Source organism: Oxyura jamaicensis, chromosome 4 (assembly GCF_011077185.1).
Source record: "Oxyura jamaicensis isolate SHBP4307 breed ruddy duck chromosome 4, BPBGC_Ojam_1.0, whole genome shotgun sequence".
Classification (NCBI taxonomy): Eukaryota; Metazoa; Chordata; class Aves; order Anseriformes; family Anatidae; genus Oxyura; species Oxyura jamaicensis.
Genome location: NC_048896.1, coordinates 8823378 through 8843210, shown reverse-complemented (window position 1 = coordinate 8843210; position 19833 = coordinate 8823378). Strand labels below are relative to the sequence as shown.

The 19833-nt window shown below is 35.9% G+C and overlaps 1 protein-coding gene across 5 annotated transcripts in view; it reads right to left on the bottom strand.

Moving 5' to 3' along the window:
- Positions 1–19833, bottom strand: part of KLHL13 (kelch like family member 13) — a 76065-nt gene continuing 56232 nt past the window's right edge. For all 5 annotated transcript variants that reach the window (XM_035323836.1, XM_035323837.1, XM_035323835.1 and 2 more), the window contains 6 exons: positions 19690–19831; positions 17408–17540; positions 17003–17199; positions 10418–11213; positions 3203–3316; positions 1–1565 (listed from right to left, as the gene is read on the bottom strand). In XM_035323836.1, coding sequence (XP_035179727.1) covers positions 1078–1565; positions 3203–3316; positions 10418–11213; positions 17003–17199; positions 17408–17540; positions 19690–19831 — 1870 coding nt within the window. In that variant the 3' untranslated portion in view covers positions 1–1077. The remainder of the gene's footprint in view (positions 1566–3202; positions 3317–10417; positions 11214–17002; positions 17200–17407; positions 17541–19689; positions 19832–19833) is intronic.

Below are 19833 nucleotides of genomic sequence, written 5' to 3'. Positions count from 1 at the left end.
TAACTGCAGTTAAAAGTTTTATTGAACAAAAGAAGGTAAAATGTGGTAGTCCAAGTTCACCGAGCAAAAGCAGCTCTCCTGCTGAAGCTGCACTTTGTGCTAAATAACCTTATTAACTGAGACTATACAGAGGACACATTATGCAAGTTATCTCAACAGCAAAGGAGAAAAAGATTAAATTTAAACTGATGGAAAATTTCGGTCAAATTCAGTGGCTTAAGTTAATGTTTCTAGCCCTTATCTAACTATATTCAGTACAGGTGTACAACAGAATATACAACTGCACTGAATTCCCATTTGATATAGTTATGTGCTCCCATGTAGGAAGCTCCCATTGGCAGAAGCCAATTCCTGAAAAAACATGAATTAAAAATACCCAAATATTTTAAATCTTGTGTTTGAAGCATCACTCATCTGACTCAGGAAAAACACTCATCATCATGTTATAAAAAACTCTCAGCCTCTACAAGGTCCAATTCCTGTATAGTACTAATATTTTAAAATTAATTATTTCTCCCCTCTGCCTAAGAAACTTTGTATGCTCTGAACAAACCCACAACGTCAGGTTGGTAAACAGATATGTCAAAAATACTCTGTGAAAAGAGGGAGGTAGCTCAGGCCCCTTGGCAACCTTCTGTCATAGCTAACATTGATGTCGTCTACCTCCCTTTGTAATCTGCAGTTAAAAATGAAAGAAAAATGGATTTTAATTATGAAATTTAGTGAAAGAATGAGTTCAATACAAAGTCTTCAAATGTGACTCACTGGGCTTCCAAATTAAGTTGTAAGGTACCTCACACCCAATACACAACATTAATAACGTACCTAATTCATACATTTTACAGACAATATCTTTCCATTTGTTAAACATTTGGCTCGTGTGAGTACATTTTTTTGTTAACCACTTGACAAACATTCTAGGCCAGACAAACAGCACAAATAATGTCAAAGTCTTTTTTTCCAGTAATTGTACCAAATGCTGTAGGCTAAGCCTAACAGAAACTACTGAAGAAAAATAATAGACTCCATGATGCAGTGCAAAGGTGTTACTACAACATCGTAAGTCAAGGGATGTTTCTAAGGTGCTGAAAGAGGAGATTCTCTAGACGGTGACCCTGTATTGTCCTCTGGTGGGAAAACAGTAAGAGTGCAGGCTCGAATGCCACCAAGTGATTCTGGAAGGTCAAATACTTTATGCCACTCATCTTTTTCTGGATCATATTTCTGAACTATTTCCACCATACAACGGTTATTCCAAGAATATCCTCCAACAACATAGATTTTATTTTCAAAGACAGCCACCCCAACATCACTTTGCCCACGTAACATGGCAGCAATTGGAGTCCACTGGTCTAGAGTTGGTGAATAATATTCACAGCTTAGGACATCATCATAATCACTTGTTCCTCTAAAGTGATTTCCACCAATAACATAAAGCTTGTCTCCTACAGTACACATGCAATGCAGACCTCTGACGGTTGTCATGGGAGCTTTCTGAGTCCATTTGTCTGTGTCAGGGTCAAAACACATAAGTTCCTTTTGGAAAGTATCATGTGTAATTCCACCTAAAGAAATAAGACATATTAGAACAGTGCTTACACTAATAGCCAATAAGCAGCAAAAGCCTATACTTCAGTGGATTAATTCTGTCTTCCTTAGAACTTCTTCACATTGCCTTAGATTAGCATCAGAGACATACTCCATTTCAAATTACATTTTTAATGTACCTTGTTCCTTTAAATTTGAATAAAGAAAGGAGACATGTCTTATACAGTGCTTCATGATATAAAATGCTACTGGTAGATTAAAAGAACAAAAAATTGTTACCCATGCTTCATTCTGGCAAAACATTTTTTTTTAAACATTTGTTTGCTTTGCTGGTTGTTTCATCATGAAAACAGGAATCCACTTCTTTCCATTTTTGATTCAATGTTACTACAATTTAAGTGGCCCTTACCACAGAGCTTTCTGAAGAAAAACTAGATAAAGAAACAACAAAGGACTGATTTTTACATTTTCATCCCCTAAGTGTCTTGACTCATGGGGATAACTGAGGGGAGATGTAGAGGAAAAGAAAAATCTGTGGCAAGTATACAGCATCTATATGAACAGCCACAGTAGGGAGCATATCCACGTGCTGCCTGCAGTAAAACAAGCAGAGCAGGGGAAGAAAAAGAGTACAAATAGCAAGACAGTGATTACAAGCTAGCTCGATCAATTTAGGCATAGAAATACAAGCAAGCAGCTGTACTTTATGGTAAATTTGGAAACAAATTCTTCCTTTTCTACTGGCACAAGGCCTCCCCACTCCCCAACTCAAAATATCATGAGAATCAGCCAGCTCCACTGTATCTCCCCACCAGTTGCCTACAGCTGAACAGTCTTGCCCACCTCCTGCACAGAATTTTGGCTTGGATACTAGTGGATATTCCTTAAAACTGCAGTAGAACATACACAGGGTTATGTCCTCCTTTCACCTTCTCTACAGTCACAGAGAAGATAATACTTGTGGATGACAGCAGATGCTAACCCTAAAGTATTTAGAACAACAAGCCGAAATCATAGGTGCAGGGTCTGATCTTTCCCATCACTGGTAGAAAAGTAAAGTTGGAACAGAGCTAGTAGAGACCACTGACAGACTGAATCTTCAGAAGATGAGCAGATACCAGTCTTCCTACTTCCCCAGTTTAGGTAAAAAACAATGAAGCTATAACCTGGGTAACACTTAAGACTAAGAATACTACAGTGAAAGGCTAATGCAAATACAGTCATCATTTGTAAACTGTGATTAACATCACGCCTTATCCCTTTGTGTTACCTGCCTTAGCAAAGGCAGATGTCTTTCTTCAAAGGATTAAAATATCCAATGCTTTCCAAAATGCATCAACACGGATGTGTTGAATGGCTACTGCCACATTAGTGTATGTGCTGTTGCTACAAAAAATGTATTCTGACAGCTAAAGTGAATAACTGCTTTGCAATTAAAAGCTGTTATTCATTATGTAATGCATAACCTAATATATATATATATATTTTTCAGACTCCTCAGTGTATTTGTTACTTGACTGGCTCCATATGAAGTTGTGTCACTACTTACATCACAGCAAACATACTGTGTCCAGAGACTAATTCTTATCGTCTCCCATGAAATAGAAAAAAGTTAGGCAATTGTTTGATAGAAATGACATGATTAATTATTTACCTGAAATATACATTAAACCTCCATACACGGTTCCAGCATGACCATAGTGGGGTTCATTCATTTTTGCAACATAGCTCCATTCGTTCATTCTGGGATTATAGCATTCCACAGTGGCTGTTTAAAACAAATGAGAATATAGAAATGTTGAATCTAGTGCAGGAATTTGGCTTTCAATATAGTAGCAGTGGCATTAATATATTCATGAACAGAGGAAGTATCAATGGGAAACATTGTTTAGCTGAGAAAGTGTCAAAGGAATTACTGAATATTATGTATAGAGGCAATACAGAAAAAGCCCCAAGCTTTGTCCCAGAGGACCAGAAATGAATAAAAATCTTGCTTTCTTGCCTTCCACTCATCTCATTCCCATTCTTACTTGGCAGATAACCTGGCCAACTCATGAACCCTACGAGAGGTACAGCCATGGGACACCAGAGAAAATGGTGTTAAAGATGGATGCATTCAGCTTTTCTACCCCTTCTTTTTGTACAACTGCCTCTGATGTCTGCTGTAGAGAGACTGAGAATAAACTTTAAACCCGTCTCAAAGAGACTCAATAGATCTGGCAGCCAGAACTTTCTTCTCAAACCCTTCTTCTCAGACCCATTTCTTCAGCAACGTTTCACTCATGCAGAAGATCAGGCTAGATGTTCTTAACATTTCCACATTGACATGGTATTATGCCCTCAAAATGGGGAAGCAACTGTTGACTAAAAAAATGTATTGTCTTAGCAATGTTTTGTTAAGTATGTGTACAGCAACATACAGCAAAACATATGCAGACCACTAATTCAAAGTTTACAAAAAATACAAAAAAAATAAAAAAATAAATATATATATATATATATTTAAAAAAAATACAAGATGAAACACTGGAAACACCACTGAAGCTGTGACAGGGGAGGGTCAGGCTGGATATTTTCCTGGTCAGGAAAAGGTTCTTCACCAAGAGGGTGGTTGGAAACTGAAATAGGCTCCCCAGGGCAGTGGTCAGGGCACCAAGCCTAGAGTTCATGATGCATTTGGAAAACACTCTGCTCTCAGACACAGGGCTTGTTTTTTGGGTGATCCTATGTGGAACCAGGAGTTGCATTCCATGATCCGTGTGGGTCCTCACAAACTTGGGATTATTTTATGACTCTATGAATTCAGAACCTGTGTTGACACACAACTCTATTTGTGCAATATTCTTTGTGAACTGGAACATCAGAATGATCAAAAGATTTATCAAATCAGAAACTGTGAAGGGTAAAAATGATCATAAAGTTAAAAAGAAACCCAGAACCCAGACATCCTTGCAAAAGACAGTTTCAAAGAAGGAATCCTCTCTTGGAAGTGGGATGGAAGAGATTTAGGGTTCCAGGAAAATGCATGCACAATAAGGACAGAAAAATATTAAATAATGGATCCAAGCAAGCTATAGAGACTGACAGCTTGAATAGTATAACATGACCAGAGATCCTGAAAAGATACAGTGACCTTATGATGCACAAAGCAATTACCAGTAATTGTGTTATCTTAGACATATTAAATCTCATTTAAAATAATTAAGAATCAGATTCTAATGCATGTTATATAATGCTTTATCTCTGAAGAGAGATATTTATGGACTATGCATACAAAATGTAATCTGTCTTTGAAACTGGCATTTTACTTGGTCTAGAACAAGCTTTTATTCAATTAAGTGTAGAAAATTTGAGCCAGCTTTATGGAATGCTGACTTACAGCCTAGGATTTCACATCAACAGATAGAAAAAACAGAAACAGAATCTTGACATTTTAAAAGCAGAAATGAGTTACAATGGGTTCAGCACAATGTAAGGTTTAAAAAAAAGACACTTCACAAGAAAACTGCTAAACTGTTACAGCACAGTGGATTTTTTCACCCCCCCCCCCCCCCCAGGAACTGAAATATAAATTTATACGATGCGGAAAAAAGCCTGGTTTAAAGCAACTGGAGTAAAATGTCTCTATACACTACTGCTGACATGACAAAATTGATTTAAAAGACCTGCCCAGAATGGGGAAGTTTCCATGTTTCCTCTAAGAGATCACTCCTTCACTGAGCACTTTTCCTACAATCTAGCCCTTTTATTATTGCAATGTCTTAACTCAGTTATTGGAAATGAGTCTCAGGCTGCCTTTTGCATTACACATACAGATAAATAAAAGCCTGCATAAGGAAAGGGTAAGAAAAGGCATTCAAGCTTTCTTCTGCAAAGAAAAGTTAAAACATAAAAATCAAGCCTGACTTTAAAATCCAAAATCTCTCCTTAAAAAGCTTGGCATTTTTCCCATTTGACGTCCTTCAGAATTTTTATATCCATCCAGGATATATACTGTCATAGTGCCAGTGAATGCAGGAGACGGAACCTTAACCAATTAAGACATGTATACACTGAGATATGAATCCACAAATTACACCTACATTTAGATTTGAGTTGTATTTCTGGGTTCTGGGATCCTGGCACCACATGCAGTATTTGTGCAATCCTCAAATGTATCCATGTTCTTTCTTGTGTAAGTGTATTCACCTATTCCAATATTTTCTAAAATTGAAAGGTCCTTTCTACTCTGCTCCATTTAGCAATCAGAAAAACAAAGATGTGCAGTAATTTCAAGAACAGAGAAAAACAGATCTGACGTGCAAGTAATTATAGCTGTCCCAGTTCTACCCTGACAGCAGACCCTTCCAACCTGCTGTTAGCTGCCACGGTGCACCAAAATCATCATTCGGTTTGCTTTCACAAAAACAAAAGCACCCTCTTTCCCATGCTACTTACGTTCTGTGCTGAGGTGGGGAACTTCAATTTCAAATACAATATAAAGACAGGAAGAGCAGAATATGTATAAAAATCACAAAGCCATCGGTAACCAGAAAATAGCAATGTAACATGACATTCAACACTAGACAACTGCTGATCTTGCTCTGCACTATGGACTCCATTTGAGAGAATCCTTAGCCAAAAGATCACTTTAGCAAGAGAAGACAATACATGCAGAATTTGGTATATACTACTTTACTGGCATCACTGTATCACCATGTTGTAAAGGCATCAGCTGTTTGAGAAAAGATGCTACTGTGTCCCTCTCTACTGCTGAGGCTTCAAAATTCTCTTGACCATCACCAGTACAGATAAAGAACTGCTTGACAGTATTTCAGACAAACCATCCAACTCAAATCTTGTATTTAGTGTGCTCTTAAATAAAGCTAATTACTTCTGAGCTGAAAAAACCCTACCGTTCTTTTTGGGTCATGTACATAGTTGTTTCCCTGTTTCCCTGCTAGGCCATTCCATTTCTCCCCTTTATCAAGATCTCCCACTACAGTGAAAGAAGAAAATATTTAAAATTCTAGTTATTACTTAAAGGTGCCCATCATTTTAACAGACATCAGAATGTTCTGTATATCATCCTTAGACTGAGTACAGTTGACAAAGCACTCAAAAAAACTATTTTATTGAACCGAAGTATATATTTTACATAGGATGAGACTGATTAATTAGTTCCTCAAAAGCATGAATTATTCAGATCAGTTTTTACCTGTTTTAACAGGGGAACTTCTGTTTGTTACCAATAATAAAGGAAAGACAGGCCACATTTTAGTAGAATTAAGCAATCTCAAAAGGACACAAAGCTTTGGCAGTCCCAAGGGATGCTCAGTCTGCACTCACTTTATAGTGCCATCTGTGATGCTATTTGAGGAGTATATAGATATTTCCCATTTCTCTGTCAGTAGTTTCTAATGCATCTTGAGGTTTATTACAGCAGCACTTAGCAACTGCGTGTGATATCCAGAAACTTAGGATTTTCATTTTATTGTATTTTCTACAACACAACATGCTTCTAAAGAACTCAAAGCTTACTTGGTTAAATTAAATAAAGCCCTGAGTAATACTGCCCCTAGCATAGTGAGCAGTCACTTAAACATTTAGAATATGAACAAGTGGGTTGTTTTTGTCTTTTGCTTTCTTTTAAACACAATCAAAGAATTGCTTGATTTGAGAGTTCATCATCATCATCATCATGGAGGCCTTGGGCCCTGATCTACTGGGTGGCATCCCTGCCCATTGCAGGGCATTTGGAACCAGATGATCTTTAAAGTTTTCTAACTCAAGCCATTTTTATCATTCTACGATAGAGGGCACCTGGAAACTAAGTGCATTTCCAGTTGTTGGACCAGGAGTCAAGAGAGCACATAGCTGTTCTTCCCTAAGCTATGAGTCATCTGCCTTTACTGCAGCCATGAAGGTGGTACCAATGACAGCCCAACATACTCAAAAGTGCTTAGGAAAATCCTACATAGAAAATCTCAAGTAAGGAGTAAAGTGAAGTATAACAAGTAAAACAACAGCAGAGCCTGAAACATCAGTAAAGTACCTAACTGCATAAGTTTCCTAATAATGAAAGGCACAGCTTCTGCCAGCATCAGGCACCATGACTAAGCTCCTTGAGAAAGGATAATAAAAATTTACTTTTTTTAAGATGGGAAAACAGTATCCTGTGCTCTGCACAACTGGAAATTGTCTATGACACTGCTTCTTGAATATCTCTGTGAACCAGATGTGTTTTTTCCTTTGTCTCCTTTTCCAATAAGTCTTTTTTTTTTTAATGCACACCTGGTTTCTCCAAGCTGGTCTTGGAGTGCTGTTATTTCTGCCTTCTAGGAAAACCTTTGGCAGGTGCCTGCTGTGACATTTAAAAAAAAAAAGAACTAACCAGAAATACGCAAAATCATCCTAGGACTGGTGCATACTTGGAAGTCTGAATTATAATTCCAGAATTTGGAATATTTCAGATACATTTCCCATACTTTTCCGCACACACAACATACTGTCAGTTTACTCATCCTTACCAATGAACCCAATTTTTCTTGAACTGTCATGCACTGTTAAACAGGAGCAGTTTATTACTGCTAAAGCACATACTGAGTTTAGAAAGCGATATTTATGAATTTCTCAGAAGATTAAACATTTGAAAACTGTTTTGGGAATACTTGATAAAGAACCTCAAAAAAATAATTTTTATTCCAGTACTTCACCAGGAGATTAAAAAAAAAATGAAAATAATTTTAGTAACTTTAAGCCTTTGACCATTTTCCATAAGAGCTCGTCTTCTGTAAAAATTGAATTCAGGTTTTTGTAATTTTTTCCTCTCTTACAATAGATTTAAATTATTTTGAACTCAAGGGCAAGTTCTTTAATACCTGTCCAACACACCTGACCTTCTCTGGTATGAAAAGCTTGGAGTTTTCCTCATCTGAAGAAAATGGGAAGTTAAAGCTGGATTTCATCTTTCAGCTGTCAAGGCTTATGAAAGAAACATGAAAATGAAAAGTGACTTGCCTCACAATTAAGAAGAAAAGAACCAAGACCCAAATCAAAGCATGAGACAGCTACAACAGTTAACATTCATAGAGTACTCTTCCCACTGAGCGATCCAATGAGATTTTCCAGGCCTATGTGGAAATTGCTGCAGCATTTTAATATCTTTACAGAAGAATCTTAGGTGATAAATTTTGTATTTTAATTAAAGTTGCAGGAGAGTTGAGGTCAGCAGAATGATATTGCTTGATCTAAGAAAAACACTGCACTTAAAGCCTGCTTTATACGCAGGTTGCATTGGCTTGGTAACAACCGAGCTACTTTTTCATGGGCATTCTTATAACCCTATTCTACTTAATTGGTACAATACAGAAGGTTACTCGGATCATCTGCTATTAATTCACATCAGTAGAAAATAGCTCAACAAAGGTCAGGTTTTCTGACTGTCAAGATAACAATAAATACATATTAGTTTCAACTTTTTAGAATTATTTTCAGGTATACAAGGTGACATGCAAGAAAACCTATGAAAACCTCTGTATTTACATCAGAAAATGGCTAAAGAAAATGATTTTTTTGCCAAACAGTTTCCAATGTTTTCTGAAATCGGAAACATTTTTTAATGTCTAATTTCATCAGACAGTAAGATTTTAAATGGCAAACAAAACTAGCCCAGCTCTGTGTAGTACTAGCAGAATACAGCATATTTCTTAAGAAATTTTGCAATATGATCATGAAAGAGGGTTTATCTGAAAAGCTGAGATGCATTAATTAAAAAATTAAGCTGCTACCACACAAATTAGGTTTAGTATTGTTTCAAGTAAACGTTCCTCAGTTGCACTGTATTTGTAAAAAGCAAATCTTTGCAGCAAGAGAAACCACCACAAAGAAATGACGAGACACAGCTGAGTATTGGGATGAAAGCAGCAAACAAAATAATGAAATGTTACATCTGTACTAGATATTTTAGCATGCTAAAATGCCACACACAATCCTGTTTCAATTTCAATGGACTTGGACGAATTTACAGTTGATTTGGTTGATTCGGGTGCAAACACTATCAACTTCGGAAAACACATGGACCAACATGGACCATCCTCTACACAGTTTTCTTAAATTAAAAAATACCACGTCTCTTTTCTTTGTTTCCAACCATCTTTATTTCTCTGATTATTGTGTGGGGTAGTGGTGGAGGCAGGGGTGAATAAAATGAATAATCATTTGGCAAGGAGAGGAGGGGGGAAAAAAAAGGAGGCATCAAGTCTTTTATATTAATGGTAAATTACCTCATAAGATCATAAGCAAAATACAGTATTTTTAGTAGTTAAAAAATCACAGAATGTCAGGACATCTAAATCTCATTAGCTCACCTTCAGGTAACTAAAATTTAAAAATGACTGTTCCAAAAAGTTTGCATCTTACAAAATGCAAACTTCCTGTCTTTCACTTAAAAGGGTATCTCTCCCTAAGAGAGAGAAGAGTGGTTTTGGTTTCTCAGATTAATTATATATATATATATATACATATATATATATATATATACATATATAAATATATATATATATATATATTTGTTACAGCATGGCTGTGTATATACACACAAATATATATTCATAGTTATACGTGTAGACACACTGATGACAAAGTTGAAGAGACTGGATATTTTGCATTGGTACATAAGATATGTACTTAGATTTTTTTGTGGAATCCCTTCTAAAATGAATTGCTAATGGTATCCAGACAAATTTCTCTAAGCATTTTCAAGATTTCCAGAAAGAAGCTGAATGGCAACAAATTCAGTTGGTTTTCTCTCCACCCATTCAAAGGGCAGCACAGCATTTCAAGGCCTAAGAAGAGAGGCAAGAAGTCATGCTTCAAGACAAATGCTTACCTAGCTCACCCGCTGCATTTCGACCACCAACTGCATACAAATGTCCTTTGAGGGCACTTAGGTGGAAGAAGGTACGCTTCTCATTTAAAGATGCGACTTGCATCCACTTGTTATAGCGAGGATCAAATCTGAAGACCGTGTCAACTGCTGTCTTTCCTTTTGTGTCATAATTGCTCTGGCCACCAACTACATAAAGAAAGTTTCCAATCACAGCAATGCCATGCTGGTACCTTGGTGCATCCATGGGAGCTAGTGATTTCCATTCGTGGGCCTTTTCATCATACATCCGTAGTTCCTTGCTCACAACCAGTTGCTGCCTCAGCACTCCCCCCAACGTTACCAAGTGAGTACTGTCTGATCGAATGGCAGTTCTCTCTGACTGCATAACTGGTTGCATGTATGGCATCATTTGGTAATTGCTGGCTTCCAAAAGCAAGTTTACACAGGTATTGTCAGTTCTCATGAAGTCCACTGTTTGAACATAGTTAATAAGATCCTGGGGCGTCATCAAGGGAAATCTGATGTTCTTCATTAGCTTTGCAGCATACTCCATCCGAGGCTCCTCATACCGCAGCCAGCGACAAGCCGCCTTGAAGAGTTCAAGTTCAGTGCAGTGCTTAAGGCTATTACTTGAAAGCACAAAGGCAAGACGTTCAAAGGGAAGTTTCACAAATTCACCAGTGCTTAATAATGCAGGGAAGTTCTTCAGGATGAAATTATTAACATATTTATCCACTTCTGTGAGATTGTATGTGTTGGCAATTCGCCCAACCTCAACACAGTTTTCCAATGAAACCTATTAAGTAAATGGAAAGATGGATCAAAACACTTTCTTAATTTGGTTTCTAAATGATAACGTAGAATTTAATGAATACTATAGAATCAGCAACATTTTCAACATTTGACATGCTCAAGGTGGTTTTCATATGAGCAAATAAATATTCAATGTGATGTATATATTCATGACCACAAGGGGAGAGCCAAGATACTCCTTATTTTGAACAAAGAAATGAGACAAGTAACAAGCAGATGGCATATATTATGTCAGATACATCACACAATGATGATACATAGCAAATATAAAGTACTCTGACTTTGAAATATTCCACAAATGTCTTTGTAAGAAAGAAACATGGAAAATAAAGGTGATTAGCTCAAGGTTACATAGAATGATGAAAAAGGTAGGGCTTTCCATTAGATTTTTCCAACATTATTAAAACTTTTATTATCATAACCTCTTTTCCAAAGGAAGGTTCAACCTGGTTATTTTTGTAGGTCCCTCCTGGGCCTATGATTTGATAATGCTGTCACAGAGAATGACACAGCCACCTCTCCAATGCTATATACTTCAGACAACTTATTCCTTAGAAATAAATAAAATTGCATTTGTGCATCTTTGGTACTCTTAGAGAATATGTTCAAAATTACATACATGGCATAGTCAAAAATAACAAAGCTGGCAATTTAAGATAATGAACATATTAGGATTTCCCTTAAAAATACCCAGCACATGAGATTCTTTAGCAGTGTGGATTGTACCAATTCAATCCTTGAGTGACCATATGTTGGTAACCATACCTTTTACAGTGCTGCTGCATCTACCCTTATTACATCTTAGACTCCTTACATTTCTAGGGCCACTCAGCATCCAAGGCCAGGGGAGAAAGACAGATGGGAGGGATGGGACATAACTTAAGTGGGACTTCAGTGAACCCAGTCATTTCACCTCTGCAGGCTCTCTGGTACATATGCACAGCAAGTCAATTTTCAGACTCATGTTGAGAATTGCAGGGTTTTTTGCATTCAATATTCTAGCACGAGCTTCATTTACACGTGCTTTAAAGTCTCCTTACAGGTCAAGCCAACAGCATGTCAGTCCTACTCGATGACAATTTCCACAACTTTTTTTTTGTGATTCTTCTATTTTTTAATGCCAAAAGAATTTAAGCTCCCACATCTTTCAATTATTTTCATAATTTCATGCATATGTATATATAAATACACACGTAAGATTGAGACCTGACCACAACCTAAGAATACAGAAACATTCAAACAGTGTTCTGGCCATGACAGAGTACTGTATAACTTTAAGTCTGATCACATTGTCCTTTAATATGGGCAATTCCAAAAGTTAGTGAGTATGGGAATAGCAGATTTGATAATTCACTAGAAACTGATCTCATTTTTCCTAGAATTAATATCTGCAGTCAACAAAAGACTTCATTCACAAGTCTTGAATCACCTTCCTAAAAATCAAAGGCTCCGTATCTGATTCTTCACCTTTACGAACACTAATCACATAATCAAGCCCTGTCTATAGGAGTGGCAGACTGACAGGTCTTCATTATAAAATATCTACACCATACATACACAAAAAATATTTTTATATTAGAAAACAGACCACGTTGTTTACACTAAAATATAATCATATCACCTAGCAATGCTTGTAAAACACTCTCTGATGCTCAAGAAACATTTTGGTCCCTCTTCCAACTGTTTTTAAGAGACAGTATCAAACTTGCTATAAAGTTATGGCATTTAAAAACTTACTTTTGAATACATCTACTGGTATCCAATTATAGAGATGCAGCATTTTCTCCATGTCAAGATAAGTAGAAATATATTATTGCATATAGAAACATCATGCTTGAAATCAAAAGATCAAGCAAAAAAGGTACAGATTACATACCATTGGTACTTGAATTCAGGTTGCAATGAATTATTTACATATATTATGGAACACATGCCAATTATCAGGTGCCCAGCACAAAAGACTATTTATTCTAAGCTTCTCCCAGTGTTTGCATCCAGTTGATGTATCAGTATAATTAAGTTATATTGTAAAACTATCCAATTGGATATATTCCTGGAATGTCTGCACTTGAGTAATGTGTCAAATTTCTCATCGTTAGTGACAAATGAACACCACATCAGCAGTTCCCAGTGCCCTTCGACTTCTCATAGAATTTCCCTGTAACACTTTAATTAACCTAATGGGATTCCATTGTCCTCATATTATTACATGTACTACCCATTAGGCTCATGAAATCATGCCCTTTTTGGCTTACTAACAAATAATTCTACCATTCACCTCAAAAAAGGGTACCATATTAAATATTTTCTTAAAGTTTACTTTCCTCACCAAAAGTTCTATTATCAATATCACTGTGGTCTGAGACAACGCATCATACTAAATTATGTTGCCAAAAAATATACACTAGAGATTCTGAAGTCCTAAGCAAAAAAAAAAACACAAAAAACACCTTCAACAGAAGGGAATGCTATAGTCCCTTCCACTTAAATATCCAAAATTAGACAGGGTTAAGTTACTATAATGGTATTTAAAATATTTTTGTTTAAACAAATTAACAAATTATTCTCCAAAACGTTTGACTTATGTTATGGTACTTATGAGAGGTGTGGAAACTGTTCTGTATGGAAGTCAGTCAATCAGGAGCTCATCAACAAACAGAAGGAACTGCTACTTCTGGAAATCCTACTGAAGTGAATGGGAGGAATGGAAATATCAGACAAATATATAACTTTGTACAACAAATCCAGTAACTAGTGAAGATATTCATGCGAAACAGCTAAAAGCCATATGGGACAAACACCTAAGCAACATCCTAAGAAGTTAAAAATTTTAGATGTCTTATTTAACTTGAGCATTGACTACTGTACAGAGCTGCTACTCATTCATATTACTCATTGCAATTACTTATTACAAAGCAGAAGTAAAAATTTCAGAAAATAAAAAGCTTTTCAAAGCGTTGAACGCAACTATATTACTACAGCCAGAAAAAAAATGCAAAAGAACTTTCCATAGAAAGCAGTTAAATTAATTCTTTGAAATTTTGAAACAAACACTTCAAGCTCTGTTAAAAACTTAGTTGACTATGAAATACTACCAAACTGGATATAGAGCAAAATCATAGCAAGTACAAACACCCTGGAGAATAACTCAGGTGATCTTGCACAGAACATCAAGATCTCAAGCCCGTTATCACAAAATATTCAGGCATCTAACTTTCTTTTGTTTCAGTGACTGTCAGACTACGAAGCATTTAATGTGGCGTTTCAAAGAGTTTAAGATTAAACAAACTTATGTTCCCCTGAAATACCCATTTGTCTTTTGAGCTCCCATATACACAAGTCCAGAAATAAGTGTAGAAATTTGACCAGCTCAGAAAACAGAGTTGATCAAACTCCTACTTTAGAAAATGTGGATTTCTATAGCAGCTGGTAGCACCACCCCCCAGAGTTAGATCCCACTGTACCACAAAACTGAAACCATCTTGCTCCCATTCTCAATTAACCAAGACAGACTTCCAAATACTGAGACCTCAGTATTTGAGGATACTCTGGTTTCTGCAAAAATGTGAAGGACAGAATTAGAGAAGAAATAAAATTTACTTATTCAGCTATATAAAAAGGAACAGATAAATTTATTTTCAATCTTTTTGAAACTCCTGTGTTCAAATTCTAAAGTAAGCTAGTTCAAAAAAAAAAGTTTTAGGGTAGTTACATTCTCAACTTCCTTGCATAACAGTAAAGACCTTGTTTTGTACTTTCTTTAGTTTTACAGTGGATTTCTCCATTTAATTTCTGTGCACTATTTTTCTCCCTTATAAATATTCTGGTTCTGATTAAATAGGTATTCCTGTACACAGGCTGATTTATACCAGTTTCAAGAAAGGCCAAATATTTTTGACATGTTTAATCTCTAAACACACACATTACAGTGTACATAGATCACAGTTATCAGAAAAACAGAACCCTGTATTCAAACATAAATCAGGAAACATGTCAGGAGCCCTACAATACATCATTTCAAATAAACTTCAAGTCATTTAAGATAGTATTCGAAGCATAGATATAGAAAAATTTACACTTGTTTGAAAGAACTTAAGCTCTTACTTCAACTTGGTGTTTATAGAAGCATAAACCCTAGATAGACTGTCTCACTTTGGAAAGGAAGCATCCTACATTGGCAATGCCTCTATCCTGTGTTTAAGATAGGATACAGAAAACTGAACCCATATTTTGAGTTTATGCTGTTTTAACTATCAAAATAAAGTGAATATAATTGAGTGAGCAAAATGCATACAACTAGGTCCACTGACTGTAATGGTAGAATGAGTGCAGTCATGTAATGAGACCCCAAAAACTTTGATATCTAAGATTTAAGTTGTAAAACAAATCTAGAAATAAAACCTAAAAAAAATATACTAAGCTGATCAAATGTATGCTACCCATAGCTCACATATACAACAAGATTAAATAAATTATAAATCCACTGCTTTTAACAAGAGGTTAAATCTAGATAAATGAAGGGAATATTTTCACATCACGGCTTTTCCTTGCATTTCCTTTCCTGCCCATGGAGGCAGAACCCTAGAAAAAGCTTACATGAGAAGTCAGGTTACCACTTCAGAAGCTGAATTTTTAACAGCTATCCTGCTTTTGCAGAAACAAAAATAAGTTTGTTTTTTAATATTTTATTATAGAGAAAACTGCAGAAGTATTCTAACATTCAACTTGAATGAAGCTTCTCTAAAGCACAGACTCACAACAAAAGAGGACAAGAATACTTAAAGAGAAAGGGAAGGAAGAGCAAAAAAAAAAAAAAAAAAAAGGTTGTTACCAAAGCATTTCCCATAGACTGGGCTCATGACCTGAGATTTTAACATAGTTTAGTGCAGTTTAGTGCAACACTAAACTGTAAATAGACTGTATTGCAACTACAACTGTATTGCAACTAAACTGTAAATAGACTGCATTGCAACTACAATATACTAGTTTGCAGGGCCAACTTTTTATTTGTTCTAACCACATAAAAGCATACATGCTACAAGCTCCATAAATATTCTTCTTTTAAACAAGGATTAATAGCGAATGAGGAAAGGGATGCTGCTCTGGGGGCTGTTCTCCACATACAAAAGTGCTTCATTTAGTCACTGTGAAAATACATTTTCCAGTAAGCATTCAAAGCCATTTTTTGTTCTAGCAAAATACAGAAATAAACAACAGTCTTGTAGCTACCGGTCTCATATAACCAATGTTTCTGTATCATCTTTACAGTATACTACGTCCTCTAAAGCAATTACTTAAAGGGCTGACACCAAGTTCACTGGTTTACAAGGATGATGATGTAAAGATCTCTGTGATAGTCACAATTATGAGCACTCTACAAAACACAGAGGTTGATTGTTAATACATTTTCTGGAAACAGCAGACAGCTCTACCATTTTTTTCCACTTTAACTCTGCAAGTCCCTTTCTTATGGCAGGATATAGAATGTGAGGGCATGAGCTAAGATATCGAGTAATGAATCCGATCTATAATCACTATGCCATTACTGCAACACACTTGAGGATTAGAAGAATTTTAATGTGGGATAACATTGATATCAAATTTATACTAAACATAATAGAAGAAAAAAATCAAAATTAAAATTATGTGAAACCAAAGTACGAACAATGGCAAGACAGACTTAATTTTGACTTATGTATAGTCATTGTTCTGATGACAAAAATATAAACAAGTCTTTATCATTGTAAATGTGAAACAAGAATTAAGTCTTACCCCAGAGATAAGAAACACTTTACAGAAGTCCAAAACAGGTAAAATCTGCAAAAAGCTAGCAGCTTCCAGAGTGTCCTGAAGATTGTCCATGTTAAGGGAAAGTTTTGCGGTATAAATGAAATCAATGATCTTCTTTAGGCCTATTTTGTTCACACCATGTAGCTTAATGCACATTAAGTCCTGTTCCTTCATTCCTCCTGAGAAAGACACATAGGTAAGTTTATATGATCATTTCAACTGGATTGAAATAATTTCATAAATTTGTACAAAACTAAAATACAGTTTTAAAGTTTAATTCAAATAACAGCAGACAGACTCTTACAGCTCACAATCCTGAATTTGTGTTTGGGTGGCCAAATGACAATTTAGAGATAGCTCTACACGTTACTTTAACAAAAACACCACCTGTGAACATAGCCTTGAAGTAATCACTTGCAGAAGCCATCATTGCTCTGTGAACAGGAAACACTTCATCACCATCTCCTGGAACAAGCGTCACATCACAAAGCAAACCTTCCACTCGCAGTTGGTCAAAACCCTGCAGGGAGAGCATAATGCGAAGCATCCATTTGATTTGAGAGCAGTGTAGAAATGTGTTTCCTCTTCCTCATCTACATACTTATTTACTTTACTTATTTAACAGCTCCTATAATTTAAAATTCAATATATATAGCCTTTAAGATGTTTTAATATTACAAAGGTATGTAAAAAAGAACATTAATATTTGTATGACAAAAAAGAACAGTGCAAATGAGGAAATGAGTTATTAGCTCCAATAGATACCAGAAGCTAAACACAGCATATGATATTTATTGCCAACCTTTCATACCAACAAAAGAGCATAACTCATGACATAATTCCACTCAACTGCCACAGATCTTAAGTAAATGGGCTGTAATTATTATATCAAACTTGCATGACAAAGAACGTCTACAAAACCTAAAGGGACATGGAGAACATTTACAATTTAACTTGTTTCAAAATTTACAGACATGGGGGACCTATGCACAGATGTCCAAGCTTCAGAAACTAAACCAAAATAATCACTTGCTTCTCTGAATAAAAAAAAAAAAACAAAACAAACAAAAACCCACAACTCGTTACTGTCCCAAAAGTTAGGCAATCTGTTTAAATTGGCAGCAAATTGAAAATTAAGAGAGTGTTCTCCAAGGAATTATGCCATACAGAAAAGTCTGCACTCCTGAGAAAGACTGCACTGGAAAGTAGCAAGAATTATGCCAGCTGTAGGCTCAATTCTGTCTGCTGTGTAAAAGTACCAGCAAAAATGAACAGATAAAGAGACTTTACATTTAAACTCTTAAAACTTCAGAGTGGACAACATTTTTATTCATTAGAAAGATGTTCTACCATATGATGGTCTACCCAGTTCCTGGACAGATTGTGACTACGCAGACACAAAAGTAGACTACATCTAGGGAACCTGTTTTTTTTGTTGTTGTTGTTGTTTTAATTGCAGCTTAAGATAATAATCACACACACACACAATCTTCCAGCCAGAATGTTCCTTCATATAGAAGTTAGCCTCGTTTCAATAACATGCACACATTTCAGACAAGCAAAAACATTAATCAACAGAACATCCAATGTTAGGAAAAAAGTTTCGTAGAGTTTGGTTAATACCATTATATATATATGAATATATTTTTAGTTCAATTTCAAAGCAAAACGAATTACATGAAGCTCGTTTTCTTCCCTTTTGTAAGATCAATAGTAGCTTTGCCATATGGTTTTTTTTTTTTTTTAACTTTTATTAATATAGAACTTTTGAAGATTTAACTTAATTGAAGAAATAGACCAGTAAAACTGTTAGACTTATTGGCAGAAAGTATTATGTCCCATGAGAAAAAAGGATATTCATTTGTGACTAACAAAAATTAATAAATTTACAGGCTATCTGCCGCATAACTCCAAATCTCCAATATATACTAACTGCAAGAACATGAAATGCATTGATTTAATAGCAGTTAATATCTATCTTGTTTGCCTAGCTAAATGTCAATCTGCAGTCTGCTTAACAAGCCTGTTTGTAGCATATACCTATAAAGACTAAGAAAATGGAGTAGAATGCAATTCAGCAGAGAAAAGAAGTTTCCCAGCAGTAACTTGTGTGCAGGCTCCTTTTCTGCTATGCAGAAGTTGCAGGTGCCAGCCTTCTCAAGAGCATTCCCAGGACACTGTTAGACACAGCATAAGGCATCACACCATACCTGGCAGTGCTTTGTCATCTTAAGGTCATGAAAAAGGAAAAACTCTCCTCGTTACATCTTTAAGGCTGCTTTCACACAGAAGATAGTACAAGTGTTTGTCTTACCATTATATGATTATACTCATATAATGATTATATTCAAATTAGTTTCTTTGATACCACTGTTACTTGATAGTTTAAGCCATATTACCTCTTAGAAATCCACAGTGGGCAGGGATACTGTCCAAGGAAAAGGCCTCCCCCTTTTACCCTCCACAAGCTATTGTTAAAATGTGAACCTTTAACTGGGAGGAAAAGAAGTTGCAAGCCATGCTTGCTTGTGGGCATTGCCAGCACAGCACACTAACATTTTTGAGACTCGGGAATTACAGGTATGGTAAATTTTTTTGAGTACAGATATTCTTTTCAGTATGCAAAATTCTCAGTACATATCAATGTTGACACAAAAGTATTCGATTACCTGTAATACCACAGAACTGTGAGTATTGCTGGTGAAAAATCTTGTGGTCCCTGTCTTTGAAGACTGTAGATGGGCAGAGACGCCCATATCGCTGCTACCAAGAGATACTTTCATATGAGGATCCTCCTCTTCCACCAGAGATCT